The 16,590-nt window shown below is 34.2% G+C and overlaps 1 protein-coding gene across 9 annotated transcripts; it reads right to left on the minus strand.

The window, feature by feature from the left end:
- Positions 1-1,790: 1,790 nt before the first annotated feature.
- LOC124821842 (protein SHOOT GRAVITROPISM 6-like) lies at positions 1,791-15,527 on the minus strand. Of its 9 annotated transcripts, none has more exons than XR_015786588.1 (10): positions 15,305-15,527; positions 8,325-8,396; positions 7,816-7,906; positions 7,612-7,707; positions 7,207-7,299; positions 3,732-3,806; positions 3,562-3,639; positions 3,394-3,489; positions 2,082-3,081; positions 1,800-1,981 (listed from the first exon to the last, which is right to left on the minus strand). XR_015786588.1 is itself a non-coding variant. In XM_088115151.1 (6 exons), the coding sequence occupies exons 3-5, from the start codon at positions 7,904-7,906 to the stop codon at positions 3,395-3,397; spliced, it is 282 nt and encodes a 93-aa protein (XP_087971277.1). In that variant the 5' UTR covers positions 8,325-8,396; positions 15,305-15,522; the 3' UTR covers positions 2,821-3,081; position 3,394. The 9 variants fall into 9 exon arrangements, 3 of the variants coding, with proteins under 3 accessions (XP_087971277.1, XP_087971279.1, XP_087971278.1); XR_015786586.1 differs by having other exon boundaries at positions 1,822-1,981; positions 3,568-3,639; XR_015786587.1 differs by lacking the exon at positions 7,207-7,299 and having other exon boundaries at positions 1,829-1,981; positions 3,568-3,639.
- Positions 15,528-16,590: the final 1,063 nt, after the last annotated feature.

Below are 16,590 nucleotides of genomic sequence, written 5' to 3' on the forward strand. Positions count from 1 at the left end.
ACAATATCAATATATCTACACACACCTATTATGCAAACATATGATGACAAAAAAGAATATATTAAAACAATAACAAAATGCACTCACACAGACTCAAATAACTTTAAACATACATAGGGGACCACCAAAACGCAATCAACAACACAAACCAAACCATGGGGGACCACAACCGAATATTGTACTTTCCCAACTATAAAAAGTAAGACAATAAACCACAAAAACTGACCTTCCTTCAGATTAACCTCCACTCACCACGTGCTTCAGTCTCGCGCTTCCAACGACACAAGATCCCACAGTTCACCTCGTGCTTCAACTTGTTCCAATCGCACATGCACCGTTATTTCAACCCGATGTTCTTCACCCACCAACACTCGCGAATCCACTCGAAGGACAACAATTTTGTGGATGACTGACGAGCTCTAAAACTCAAATTTCCCCAATTTCATTTTGATTTTGCAATTGCAGAAAGAATGTGACTTTCAGTAGAAAGTAGAATACGATTTACCAACTTTGCCCTTTTTTAATTTATATTTCCACTCTGTTTAATTAATTTTTTAATTCAACATTTAAAAAAATAGAATTCACACACGTTTTTAATTACACATATATTAAAACTACACTGTCAGCTTGCCACGTGATGCACTCCTTAACGTCGTTTGATGAATTTAACGAAAAACCTTTATTTGCATCAATTTTATAAAAAAAAGGACCCAATTGAGACGCCAAAAAAGCAAGGTCCCTATTTGAGATTCTTGACGAAAATAGGAACCTAATGAGACATTAAACCTAAAAAATATTATAAAATATTTTATATAGATGTAGAATATTAAAACATTCATAATTACCCTAATCATAATTTTTGTAATTATAATAAAGAAAACTTTTAGTTTTTCTGTTCTTACAATATTAAAATAATCCTACAAGACCTTTAATTTACTTCCTCTTATTAGGTCCTAACTACTTCTCTTATGGCTAATGATCTCGGTTCAATTCTTCCTTCACTTGGTTTTGGACACAAAAGTTACTTGTAGAAAAAACTTTGACACTCAAATATAGATTGTCATGTTGTCAGAGGTTGTATGGTACGAGTATGGTTGGATACAACACATATTTTTAAATTTTGCATACCATTCGTAATGAGTCCATTTTCCAGCTATTTGTTATGTGCATGCTTAGATAGGAATCTATGGAGGAATGGTTGTGTGGAAGCTATGTATAAAAGAAATATGATTCGGTGATGGTAAGAAGGAGAAGCTCTTAAGTGAGGTTAAGCCAACACTAAAGGAAGGAGGTTGAAGGAAGACACTAAGGAGAACTCTAGCCTAGGTTAATTTACAAAAGAAAAGGGATCTGGAGTCATCTCAACAAAGTTTCTCTACTATCTACATGAATGACTTTTACATAGTCTAGAAAAACAAGGGAGAAAAACAAGAAGGCATTTGGAAATGTGCATAACGTGATTGAATAAAAAGAGTTGGAAACAGAGAAACCATTGAAGAGATTAAAATCCTATTAACATTCTATAGTTTTCTTTTCCTGCTAAAGAGGATCTATGTAAATAGATTCCTCGGTTTCTGATGCCATTTAAATTACTAATAAAAACAGAAAAATTCCAGCAATATTATGGTGATATAAAAGCATAGTTACTGTTTTAGTTGACATTATTATACAAGGAGCAACAATTTCATAAGCTATCATTAAAAAACTTAAGGTTTTGAATTCCAATGTGATATATATTAAACTGCAAACATCAAAAACATGAAAACAAAACATAAAGGAGAGAAAGGAGGATGAAAACAATTCACAAGTGTAGCAGTAAGATCTGAACATCAAAACTTCATCAAATAACATTTTGAAAAAGAAAAACGGTATACACTCAATCCTACAAATCTGGCATAAACCTCTGAAATATGCCTTGCCCAACATTGTCTAAAATGTCTTTCAGTTTGTCCAATACTGTATCCAAGTGTGATGCAGCAACCTTAATAAATAGAAAGTATGTTTAAGAAGCAATAGGAAAGGAAAATGAATCCAACAAGATCAAAATAAATAAACTAAATAAAATAAAAAGATTAAATCACCAATCCCATTGCTTTTGCCAATCCAAGTCTGTTTGTTGGAATTGCAATGTTTGCCTGCTTGTACATCCAATCTATTTTATCACGGACATAAGCTCTTTCGTTAACCTTTTGAAGCAGAATGCCTAGGCACCTGTGTTCAAGTACAATACCTTTTTCACACCCTTTCCAATCTTAAGTAATGGTAACTTGAATTTTCAAAAGGCACGTACGTACATGGGTGTTTATGCTCAGACCAAATTGGAGAATCCGTGGTTATTCCAAAAGTTGGAAATAAATACTATGGTATATGGGTGTTTATGCTCAGACCGGTAATAATAATAAAAAAAAAAACATGAAACGTTCGTACATGGATAATACAAGTAACTCTTTTAATTGACATCTTCCAAAGTGATTTTCGACTTAACTCAACCAACTTAATAGGTAAGGATTTCCCCCACTTATATAGTGTATTTTGACATTATCTCTAACTAAAGTGAGACTTAATTTTTTTTTCTCAACAAGAACATTTCTGAAATCAACATGACAATTTTTTAATTAATAGAAGGGAACCACTAATGTAATATATTGCAGTGAAAAATTGAATTGATTCCCCATTTGTTCTTGTACTCCAATTGTTTCTTTCATTAAAGATTTGATCATTTAGGGAAAGTATTGAGTTTTCCCTAAGGCATGTGGACTAGTTTCTGTTGACTGGATTTATTGGTTTTGACCGAACGAAAGAAACCAATGTGCACGGTAATTTGTAATATTTATGCTACTCTTTTGTGCATCAAGTTGGATAACAATTCTTACATTTTTATGAAATTCTTTTTCTGTGCATTGAGAAAATAATTAGCCATCTTTTGGCTTGTACTAGTAAATGTTAAAAATACAATTAATTATTCAACTTAAGAAATAACATGTTGAATCTTAAAAATTAAAATAAACATTTTCTAAATTACAATTATCAATTTTGTTGTTTTTCATTGCCTTCATCATTTGGTACACTTTGAACAGATACCTACAATATAAAAATAAAATAATAGTTAATTGTTAATATATTAATGATATGCATTAACTTTATTAAGACAAAATGATCAATATATGTTCCACTCCTAAGTAAAATAACAATAACTTTATTCAAATGAGAAAAATATCATAAAATATCTATATCAATGAGAAAATATGATAAAATAAAGTATATATATATATATATATATATATATATATATATCAGTGAGAAAATAATTTTCTAATTGTTAATATATTAATTTTAGAAAGTTTTTACAAAAAGATAGACTGAAATATATACTACGGATGTAGTAAATTTCACCTCAGGAAAGTTTATCAGGTGGATTTCCCATAACCAAATAGGCCTTCTTGCCAGTTATGAGCTCTTTCATTTGATTGATTATGTGAAGATAACCAGCTGCATAAGTAGGCAATATGTTAAATTAAATTCCACTTCTATTAAGAAAAAACAAGCATATAAAATATTTACTCTCACATGAGATAATTTCCACATTTCTTCTAGCTGCCTAAACCATATGATCAAGACTGAACCATTTACATATGCATTCTGTAATCATAGACAATAATCAAATGATGTCTCACATAATTCTTCTTATCATTGAACTAGAATTAAAAATTCATAAGCTCAAAATCCAATACCACTCATAATTGGTCAGATAACTTTCTCTTTAGAAATATAAAGGGCAAGATTCTGAATCTCACGAAATTACAATCCTGCCACCAATACAACTCAAGATCTGAATCAGGATTTAACAACAACAATTGATATAAGCAATTCATGGAAAGCAATACAGGTTTCATGAGAAAGCTTAGGGTCAAGTCCGAATGACATTGATGATTCTAACATTACTTCTTAAATTTGTTGCCATTGGCCACCCTTGACTTTAAAACTAAAAATTGAGACAATCCCATTGGCCACCCCTTGACAGGTAGGGTGAAAACAACTAATCATAAGCAGTAGAATAGAAATGATTTAACATAAAATCCCACCAAGAATATGCTAGCATGTAGTTGAGCCTGATAATTAGCTAGACAAGAATCATGCAGAACTTTCGAACAATGGAAAGAATAAAGGGAAGGAAAAAAGACGAACAAAATTGTTGTAGGCCAATCATACACTACCCATGCTAAAGTATTATTTGTTGCTTTAACAAAAATCTTTCCAGATATGATTTGCTTTAACAAAACCGTCGGGAATTTAAGGTGGTTTTAACAAAATAGCTGGGAATTTAAGGCGGTTTTAACAAAACCGCCGGGAATTTAAGGAGTTTTTAAAAAAAGCCGGCAATAAACCCCTATTAAATTATATTATTTTTGTAGAGTATACATTAATATTATCTCTTGTTAATATGGGATCTTCAATACAAAATATGAAAGAACTTAAAGAATTGCTTAAAGTTATCAAGAAGAATGAAAAGGGGTCCGAATGGGTGGTAGAATTCGACCGATGTAGAAGAGAAGAAGGAAGAACAATCAGTCCCGAATAACAACTATGATTAGGAGAACAAGGACAATAATGCTTTTAATAAAGTGGAAGAAGAACCAATTCACCCTTGGGTTAAAAGGTTGGAGTTGTCAATGTTTGTGGGAATTGGTCCTTTAGGAGGGATAACTTCAGGTAAAAGATTCTGAGGTACAAAACATCTCTTAAATGGAAGATTTCCACCTGGCGTATAACAACTTGGAGGGAAACACTAGTCACTAGTTCAAGTTCTGGCGCCAAAAGACCATGAATCCATCTTGGGAGGAGTTGACAACTGTTATGAGTAAAAGATTTGTTGGCAAAAGGCAGTTTGAGTATTTTAAAGGTAAGAATGACATAGGTCCAAAAGCAGACTCTTTGGCTGAAGTTGTGACTATGGCTCAACATCATGATGTAGTATCTGAATCTCTTGCTTGTTCAATAGAGAAAAACGGGAAAAGTAGACTTTTCCAATGGGAAAAACCTGGTACTTGTTGATTATAATCCTCTTATTTGAGATAATGACAATGAGTCTAGAACAATTAACTTATTCTGTGAAGGAAGGGAAACTTAATGAATATACCACCAGAAGCAAGGTCGAAGATTCAATAGAGCACACATAAATCTTACGCCAACAATGGATTTGATGGAATTGGTCAGATTTCTACAGCACATACTTTTAGACTTGACGGTTTACCATCTCCCAGCAATTCCAACAAGAAGTCTCCTCTTGTTTAACACCTCTTATAGTTTTTTGAGCACCAATTGTGCATGAAGTGCATCAACAGATTGATTCATGGATATACCAAACTTTTAGAATGTACCAGGGTAAAGAACATGTTGAAGTTGAGTTTATTGTTGGATCTATATTCATTGATGATAGAGTTGGCAAGGAAATTGCAACTGAGATTAGAGCAATTTTTGCAAGTAGCAAAGCCTTCTCTCCAGTTTCCCATGAACATGATTTCATTGAACTGTGTTCAAGAATATAGAAAAGACTGGCACGAGGGAAAACACTTCTACCATTAAAGATCAATTTTCAAAATTCAACCTTGGGAGCAAGATTGTTTTGGCAGTAGTGGGTATTGTTAGGAAGGAAATATTGAGATAGAGAAATGCATATTACACAAGGGCATTTAGAAATAAAAGGGGTTATTTATTTAGTTGTTTTCAAGGAGAGACTTTCTAAGACAGTCAATAAATAGTTTCCATTTGGAAGAGGTTACGGGGCTATCTTTTCGGTATTGAAAGTCTTTTACTTCGGTGACAGGGAATAACTTGTGTGAAAGGAAGCTTTTTCCTTTGTAAACATTGTTCTTTAACAGCTAATAAGTGAATAATTCAGTTTGAGAGTTTATCTCTGGTTCTTCTGTCTTGTTTTTCTGGTCTTTGTTTCAAAGGTGCCTAACAATTTAACAGAAATAATGATTAATCATAAGCTAATAATTTCATATTCTGCAGTGAACCTGAATATTACCCGTACAAATACAATTTCATCTGCCTTATTTTGTATATATAAGATAAAATATAAAGCAAACAACTTCTCAAGTAACAAAAAGCAATATTTAACGTGTGTTTCTATTCCGTTTACAAAAGAGAACACTTAATGTTAGAGCTAGAGTTGTCAAGTTAGTCCATTTGATAAGATTTGGCCCTAGCCCATGTGGGTTGTGGCCAAAAAAGCCCACAAGGCCAAAACAACCCTTTATTAAAAAAGCCCACAAGGCTAAATACTGGATAGAAGATCGACTACTGGATATTGTACTTTCCTGGGTGGAAATTTAGTAACTTGGAGAAGTAAAAAACAGAATGTAATGTCTAGATCATCAGCTGAGTCAGAGTTCAGAGCACTTGCTCAAGGAATATGTGAATTATTATGGATAAAAATTATTCTAGATGATTTGAAAGTTGATTTGAAGGGTCCCATGAAACTGTACTGTGATAATAAATCAGCAATAGAAATTGCACATAATCCGGTTCAACATGACCGGACAAAACACGTTGAAATAGATAGACACTTCATCAAAGAAAAAGTAGACGAAGGTCTAATATGCATGGCATATGTCCCATCCAGGCAACAAGTAGCTGATGTGTTAACAAAAGGTCTCAATAGCTCTATCTTCCAAGATCTTATAAGCAAGCTGGGAATGACCAATATCTATTCCTCAGCTTGAAGGGGGTGTCAAAATATGTGAATTTATTACACAATTAATATAGCAATTATGTGTAATCCTGCAATTATGTGTAATCCCTAAAATTAAGGGATTAAGATTAGTGATTATTGGGCAAATTTCCTTTTATTAAGATCAGGTATTATTGGGTAGATATCTCCTGATTTAGAGACTTTATTTAAGGAGATTTTTTACCTTAACTAGACAATAGTTTCTTTCTTTTTAAACACCTATGTATTGTTTCAAAAGTATGAATGAGAGAATTATTAATTCCAGCATCCTACTACTGTTTTGCAACAGCATGGACTATAGAGCTCTGAACCGAGCCACTATACCTAACAAATTTCCCATCCTTGTGATAGAAGAGTTATTGGATGAATTCAGGGGGGCTAGGTATTTCTCGAAAGTGGATTTGAAGGCTGGATACCACCAGATTAAGATGGGGGAAGGGGATATAGAGAAAACGGCTTTTAGGACTCACCAAGGCCATTATGAGTTCATGGTGATGCCCTTCTGCCTCACCAACGCACCTGTAACCTTCCAAAGTGCTATAAACAGTCTGATGCAGCCTTATCTGCGAAAATTCGTGTTAGTATTCTTTGATGACATATTGGTGTATAGTCCATCTTGGGAGGAACATTTGAAGCATGTCGAGTTAGTGTTGAGGAAGCTGGAGGAGAATAGTTGGGTGGCTAATAGGAAAAAATGTGAGTTTAGTAAGGTCCATATAAGATATCTAGGTCATCTGATCTCGAAAAGGGGGGTTGAGATGGACCAAGATAAAGTGAAGGCTGTGATGGATTGGGAAAAGCCCAAGACGTCCAATAAAAGACATCAAAGATAGAAAAACATATCCATCAACAAAGTAACAGAAAAATCACCATACCATTTGCAAAAATCGGGCGATGCATTTCTCGTACATTTCCAAGAATTGGCAAAATTTGGGAAAGTACACCTTTCCAACGTGGAATGAACTGCATGGCTGTATCAGATTTATATGGAAGAAACATTCATCAGCGTTTACAATTGAATGTGTGATCCCACAGAAAAATTTGGCAGCCGATGTACATAGTTAAAATTGATTACTAACGATCATTAGAAGCAAATTCTGCAAGGATTTGAACCATAGCCTGTACTGCTGAATTGGTCCCAGATAAATGAAGAAAAATTTCTTCCATCATCTGCAACACAAATCCAGGGGAAAGGTAGATCAAAGACATGAGATCAAAAATCCCGGGAAAACTAGGGGATGTGCAAAAAAGAGTTTATATAAAATATATATGCAAGGCAGTGGTACATCCCATGAAAGTAAAATGAATGGGAGATATTATTTTAGCTTGATGGAAAAATACTTCAATAATTCCAAGTACAAGGATAAAGCAAAACTATGCAGTATGGACAACAGTTCTTAACTTATGATTCAACTGCTAAAAAAGAAACTGTACTAGAGTAGGGTTGCATGCAACCGATCTTTCTTTCTCTTGTCATACTTGTTTCAATGGCTCTGTAAACCTATCTTTCCATTCTTTATTGAACTAAATTTTTTAATACAAACAAAAACCAATTTCAATAGTTAAAAAGAAAAACAAGAAATCTTACGAGATCAGGTAAATGTGAGCCTAATGCAACAAGTAGGCTTGTTGCTGCTCGTTGCCAGTCAAAATTTAGTTCCTGCAGAAAACAACCACTGTGAATTAAATAAAGCATTAGTTGAAACTTAGCAAATCTGGTAAAGCCATAAGCTCGAATATTCAAAGATGACCATGATATCAAGAAAATAAGCTGTGTAGCAGGAGAAAAAGATGGAGAAATAATTTTAAAAACAGCGACATCCACTTTTTTATTTCTCACTTATCTCTACACATCTCTCTCGCAACATCTCCTTTATATTTTCTTCAACCAAACACATGTAACTTTATTTCTCAGGTATTTTCACTCATCTTTATCGTTTCTATCTTTCCCACTTCCATCTGACTCGTTTCTCTCTTCCCCTCAAAAACAAGGCATAAAAGTTGACACTAGTAGTTTATTTATAAACCCAACACAACAAAACACCACAATAAGACAATATTGTTTTCTGTTGGAATAACTCCAATATAAGATTAAAACTGTAACAAATAATACCAACTCTAAAACCCTAATTTCAAAAATACAACCTGTTTACTGCAACCCATTTTACATTAGACGGTCATAAAGTTTGTAGTTCTAAGAAATTGTTTGCCTATGATCAATCAAACTGTACTTCATTGCCTAGAGTATTTCTTGGAAAAAAAAAATATTTCCATCACGGGCACTCTCCCTTTATGAAAAACGAAATCAGAATTGCACAATGTCAAACCTCAAACGGTTAGGAACAGAAAATCAAGCTGCACAATCCAGCATATTAGTTTGCATACCCATATAAACCAAATGGTCTAAAAGTACAAAAATTCCAACATACCTCGCCTAATTAATCAAAATCCCACACTCAAACCATCATACAACTTACAACTTCTCTTTAGCTCCTTCCTCGTTAACTTCTGAATTCTAGCAGTAATCATCTGATTTCTCGCATGAGTCAAATAAAAAGTTCCGACACCATAGGCCTAGCCATAAACATTTTCTTTGATAGAAATGTTCTTTGATACCTTCTGTACCCACCAACAATATAAGAGTGATAATAACATAAACCAAGAATAAATTAGCTCTACTTATTCCTTAACTTTGTTAGTTCCACCTATATATACAGTAACACTTTTGAAGTTCGTAGTGATCATATTGACAAAACTCCAGCTTATGCACAGACATACTTTAATCATCTGACAACAGCTGGCATCAGTGTGTCTAAAATCCTAAACAGGTCCAGCATGTGACATGCCTTTTTTTTTCGAGTCCTCTAGTAAAGTGAATTTCAATTTTCACAACCTTCATCCAAATCTTTTCTCATGGCAAATTTGAAACCATTCAATTTCCAGCAAATTATTTGTCCATGTGGAAAATAAATTGGGGGAGGGACAGCTTCATTTCAAACCTTGAATGACTTTTTGTTCAACCATCTATTAAATGAAGTCCCAGTAATTATGCTTATCTCTCAAAAAACATTATGTCAACCAGCTTAAGATCCAATCCCACAAAAATCAGACAAGCTATTTTTTTTAGGAAACCATCTTTCAAATTAAAATAAGCATAGTCATGGTCACCTTAAGCTTCCCTACGTCTCTTACTGCAGAGGACAGTAAAACAAATAAATCGAATGTTAAGGTTACACCAATTATCAAACCTGCTAATCCTCGACTCTCTTGTCAGGATCTTAAATTGACCATGGCCAATGCAGCAACACAGATAAAATCCATATTACGTGCTAGTCAGATAAATTAAATTCTAGAAAAAGTAGGCAGATAATGAATGTTTGCAATTGGGAGACATATGCCACACTATTCAAGGATTATTAATCTGTGTCAATTTCATGGAACAAAGCTGCCTTCTTGTTATCTTTATGAGGGTTAGAAGGTTTGCTAATTGGTGTTACCCAAACTGTGAAGCTAAAAACCTTCTATCAACAGGTCCAGCATGAAAGCTGCCTTTTTTTTTTGTGCTCTAGCAAAGTGAATTTCAATTTCGAAAGCTTTCATCCAAATCTTCTCTCATGGATCATTTGAAACCATTCCATTTTCACCAAATTATTTGTCCATATGGACAATGAAAGGGGGAGGGACAGCCATATTTCAAACCTTGAATCACTATTTGTTGAACCATCTATTAGATGAACAGCGAGGAATCGTGCTTATCTATCAAAAGAAAAATTATGTCAACCAGCTTAACCTCCAATCCCACAAAAATCCGACAAGCTTTTATTTTAGGAAATCATGTTTCAAATTAAAATAAACATAGTCATGGTCACCTTAAGCTTCCTTACTGCAGAGGACACAGTAAAATAAGTCAATCGAATGTTAAGGTAACACCAATTATCAAACCTCCTAATCCACAACTCAAACCATCATATACAACTTACAACTTCTCTTTATATCAACCAGCTTAACCTCCAATCCCACAAAAATCAGACAAGCTTTTATTTTAGGAAATCATCTTTCAAATTAAAATAAACATAGTAACGGTCACCTTAAGCTTCCTTACCTCTCTTACTGCAGAGGACAGTAGAACAAATCAATCGAATGTTAAGTAAAACCAATTATCAAACCTCCTATTCTCAACTCTCTTGTCGGGCTCTTAAATTCACCATGGCCAATGCAGCATCACAGATAACATCCATATTACAAGCCAGTCTGATAAATTAAATTCTAGCAAAAGTAGGCAGATATAGAACGATTGCATTTGGGACACATATGCCACACTGTTAGAGGATTATTAATCTGTGTCAAGTTCATGGAAAAAAGCTGCCTTCTTGTTATCTTTATGAGGGTTAGAAGGTTTGCTAATTGGTATTACCCAAACTGTGAAGGTAAAAACCTTCTGACAACAGGTCCAGCATGTAAGCTGCCTTTTTTTTTGTCCTCTAGTAAAGTGAATATTCATTTTGAAAGCCTTCATCCAAATCTTCTCTCATGGACAATTTGAAACCATTCAATTTCCACCAAATTATTTGTCCATATGGACAATGAAAGGGGGGAGGGACAGCCACATTCCAAACCATAAATCTTCTCTCATGCACAATTCTAAACCATTCAATTTCCACACAATTATTTGTCCATATGGACAATGAAAGCGGGGAGGGACAGCCACATTCCAAACCCTGAATCTTCTCTCACGGACAATTTGAAACCATTCAATTTCCACCAAATTATTTGTCCATATGGACAATGAAAGGGGGGAGGGACAATGAAAGGGGGGAGGGCCAGCCACATTCCAAACCATGAATCTTCGCTCATGGACAATTTGAAACCATTCAATTTCCACCAAATTATTTGTCCATATGGACAATGAAAGGGGGGAGGGACAGCCACATTCCAAACCTTAAATCTTCTCTCATGGACAATTTGAAACCATTCAATTTCCACCAAATTATTTGTCCATATGGACAATGAAAGGGGGGAGGGACAGCCATATTCCAAACCTTGAATCACCATTTGTTCAACCATCATATCAAGAAAATAACACACAAGGGAGGATCCAATAAGAGTATAATAGACTAAGGATATGATTAGATAAACTTCTCCATAAACATTTTTCTGTCCTATAAGCGTCTACAGCGAAGCGTATACAAACAAGCCCTTACCATCATTTCAAATAAAGGAAACACCAGAAATATGAGGAGTACTCATATAATAAAGGTCTCAAATACTATGAAAAAAAGAAATTTCTATGTCGCATAATCATGTGGTACTAATGGTGACTTTGGTTATGAAGAAATGAAAAGGGTGAAACTAATGTAAGCTGTTTAGCAGGAGAGAAAGATGGAGAAATAATTTTAAAAACAGCGACATCCACTGTTTTATTTCTCACTTATCGGTACTCATCTCTCTCGCAAAGCCTCTTTTATATTTTCTTCAACCAAACACATGTAACTTTATTTCTCAGGTATTTTCACTCATCTTTATCCTTTCTATCTTTCCCACTTCCATCTGACTCGGTTCACTCTTCCCCTCAAAAACAAGGCATAAAAGTTGACACTAATAGTTTATTTATAAACCCAACACAACAAAACACCGCAATAAGACAATATTGTTTTCTGTTGGAATAAGTCCAATATAAGATTAAAACTGTAACAAATAATACCAACTCTAAAACCCTAATTTCAAAAATACAACCTGTTTACTGCAACCCATTTTACATTAGACGGTCATAAAGTTTGTAGTTCTAAGAAATTGTTTGCCTATGACAATCAAACTGTATTTCATTGCCTAGAGTATTTCTTGGAAAAAAAAATTATTTCCATCACGGGCACTCTCCCTTTATGAAAAACGAAATCAGAATTGCACAATGTCAAACCTCAAACGGTTAGGAACAGAAAATCAAGCTGCACAATCCAGCATATTAGTTTGCATACCCATATAAACCAAATGGTCTAAAAGTACAAAAATTCCAACATACCTCGCCTAATTAATCAAAATCCCACACTCAAACCATCATACAACTTACAACTTCTCTTTAGCTCCTTCCTCGTTAGCTTCTGAATTCTAGCAGTAATCATCTGATTTCTCGCACGAGTCAAATAAAAAGTTCCGACACCATAGGCCTAGCCATAAACATTTTCTTTGATAGAAATGTTCTTTGATACCTTCTGTACCCACCAACAATATAAGAGTGATAATAACATAGACCAAGAATAAATTAGCTCTACTTATTCCTTAGCTTTGTTAGTTCCACCTATATATACAGTAACACTTTTGAAGTTCGTAGTGATCATATTGACAAAACTCCAGCTTAAGCACTGACATAATTTAATCATCTGACCACAGCTGGCATCATTGTGTCTAAAATCATCAACAGGTCCAGCATGTGACATGCCTTTTTTTTTCGAGTCCTCTTGTAAAGTGAATTTCAATTTTCACAACCTTCATCCAAATCTTTTCTCATGGCAAATTTGAAACCATTCAATTTCCAGCAAATTATTTGTCCATGTGGAAAATAAATTGGGGGAGGGACAGCTTCATTTCAAACCTTGAATGACTTTTTGTTCAACCATCTATTAAATGAAGTCCCAGTAATTATGCTTATCTCTCAAAAAACATTATGTCAACCAGCTTAAGATCCAATCCCACAAAACCCACACAAGCTATTTTTTTTTAGGAAACCATCTTTCAAATTAAAATAAACGTAGTCACGATCACCTTAAGCTTCCTTACGTCTCTTACTGCAGAGGACAGTAAAACAAAGAAATTGAATGTTAAGGTTACACCAATTATCAAACCTGCTAATCCTCGACTCTCTTGTCTGGATCTTAAATTGACCATGGCCAATGCAGCAACACAGATAAAATCCATATTACGTGCTAGTCAGATAAATTAAATTCTAGAAAAAGTAGGCAGATAATTAATGTCTGCAATTGGGAGACATATGCCACACTACTCAAGGATTATTAATCTGTGTCAATTTCTTGGAACAAAGCTGCCTTCTTGTTATCTTTATGAGGGTTAGAATGTTTGCTAATTGGTGTTACCCAAACTGTGAAGGTAAAAACCTTCTCACAACAGGTCCGGCATGTAAGCTGCCTTTTTTTTTGTCCTCTAGTAAAGTGAATATCCATTTTGAAAGCCTTCATCCAAATCTTCTCTCATGGACAATTTGAAACCATTCAATTTCCACCAAATTATTTATTTGTCCATATGGACAATGAAAGGGGGGAGGGACAGCCACATTCCAAACCCTGAATCTTCTCTCATGGACAATTTGAAACCATTCAATTTCCACCAAATTATTTGTCCATATGGACAATGAAAGGGGGGAGGGACAGCCACATTCCAAACCATGAATCTTCCCTCATGGACAATTTGAAACCATTCAATTTCTACCAAATTATTTGTCCATAGGGACAATGAAAGGGGTGAGGGACAGCCACATTCCAAACCTTGAATCTTCTCTCATGGATAATTTGAAACCATTCAATTTCCAACAAATTACTTGTCCATAGGGACAATGAAAGGGGGGAGGGACAGCCAGATTCCAAACCTTGAATCACCATTTGTTCAACCATCATATCAAGAAAATAACACACAAGGGAGGATCCAATAAGAGTATAATAGACTAAGGATATGTTTAGATAAACTTCTCCATAAACATTTGCCTGTCCTATAAGCGTCTACAGCGAAGCCTATACAAACAAGCCCTTACCATCATTTCAAATAAAGGAAACACCAGAAATATGAGGAGTGCTCATCTAATAAAGGTCTCAAATACTATGGAAAAAATAAAATCTATGTCGCATAATCATGTGGTACTAATGGTGACTTTGGTTGTGAATAAATGAAGAGGGTGAAACTAATGTAAGCTGTTTAGCAGGAGAGAAAGATGGAGAAATAATTTTAAAAACAGCGACATCCACTTTTTTTCTCACTTATCTCTACACATCTCTCTCGCGACGTCTCTTTTATATTTTCTTCAACCAAACACATGAAACTTTATTTCCCAGGTATTTTCACTCATCTTTATCGTTTCTATCTTTCCCACTTCCATCTGACTCATTTCTCTCTTCCCCTCAAAAACAAGGCATAACAGTTGACACTAGTAGTTTATTTATAAACCCAACACAACAAAACACCGCAATAAGACAATATTGTTTTCTATTGGAATAAGTCCAATATAAGATTAAAACTGTAACAAATAATACCAACTCTAAAACCCTAATTTCAAAAATACAACCTGTTTACTGCAACCCATTTTACATTAGACAGTCATAAAGTTTGTAGTTCTAAGAAAATGTTTGCCAATGATCAATCAAACTGTATTTCATTGCCTAGAGTATTTCTTGGAAAAAAAAATTATTTCCATCAGGGGCACTCTCCCTTTATGAAAAACGAAATCAGAATTGCACAACGTCAAACCTCAAACGGTTAGGAACAGAAAATCAAGATGCACAATCCAGCATATTAGTTTGCATACCCTTATAAACCAAATGGTCTAAAAGTACAAAAATTCCAACATACCTCGCCTAATTAATCAAAAGATCCCACAGTTCACCTCGTGCTTCAACTTGTTCCAATCGCACATGCACCGTTATTTCAACCCGATGTTCTTCACCCACCAACACTCGCGAATCCACTCGAAGGACAACAATTTTGTGGATGACTGACGAGCTCTAAAACTCAAATTTCCCCAATTTCATTTTGATTTTGCAATTGCAGAAAGAATGTGACTTTCAGTAGAAAGTAGAATACGATTTACCAACTTTGCCCTTTTTTAATTTATATTTCCACTCTGTTTAATTAATTTTTTAATTCAACATTTAAAAAAATAGAATTCACACACGTTTTTAATTACACATATATTAAAACTACACTGTCAGCTTGCCACGTGATGCACTCCTTAACGTCGTTTGATGAATTTAACGAAAAACCTTTATTTGCATCAATTTTATAAAAAAAAGGACCCAATTGAGACGCCAAAAAAGCAAGGTCCCTATTTGAGATTCTTGACGAAAATAGGAACCTAATGAGACATTAAACCTAAAAAATATTATAAAATATTTTATATAGATGTAGAATATTAAAACATTCATAATTACCCTAATCATAATTTTTGTAATTATAATAAAGAAAACTTTTAGTTTTTCTGTTCTTACAATATTAAAATAATCCTACAAGACCTTTAATTTACTTCCTCTTATTAGGTCCTAACTACTTCTCTTATGGCTAATGATCTCGGTTCAATTCTTCCTTCACTTGGTTTTGGACACAAAAGTTACTTGTAGAAAAAACTTTGACACTCAAATATAGATTGTCATGTTGTCAGAGGTTGTATGGTACGAGTATGGTTGGATACAACACATATTTTTAAATTTTGCATACCATTCGTAATGAGTCCATTTTCCAGCTATTTGTTATGTGCATGCTTAGATAGGAATCTATGGAGGAATGGTTGTGTGGAAGCTATGTATAAAAGAAATATGATTCGGTGATGGTAAGAAGGAGAAGCTCTTAAGTGAGGTTAAGCCAACACTAAAGGAAGGAGGTTGAAGGAAGACACTAAGGAGAACTCTAGCCTAGGTTAATTTACAAAAGAAAAGGGATCTGGAGTCATCTCAACAAAGTTTCTCTACTATCTACATGAATGACTTTTACATAGTCTAGAAAAACAAGGGAGAAAAACAAGAAGGCATTTGGAAATGTGCATAACGTGATTGAATAAAAAGAGTTGGAAACAGAGAAACCATTGAAGAGATTAAAATCCTATTAACATTCTATAGTTTTCTTTTCCTGCTAAAGAGGATCTA

Source organism: Vigna umbellata, chromosome 5 (assembly GCF_029865625.1).
Source record: "Vigna umbellata cultivar VRB3 chromosome 5, Vumbellata_1.0, whole genome shotgun sequence".
Classification (NCBI taxonomy): domain Eukaryota; kingdom Viridiplantae; phylum Streptophyta; class Magnoliopsida; order Fabales; family Fabaceae; genus Vigna; species Vigna umbellata.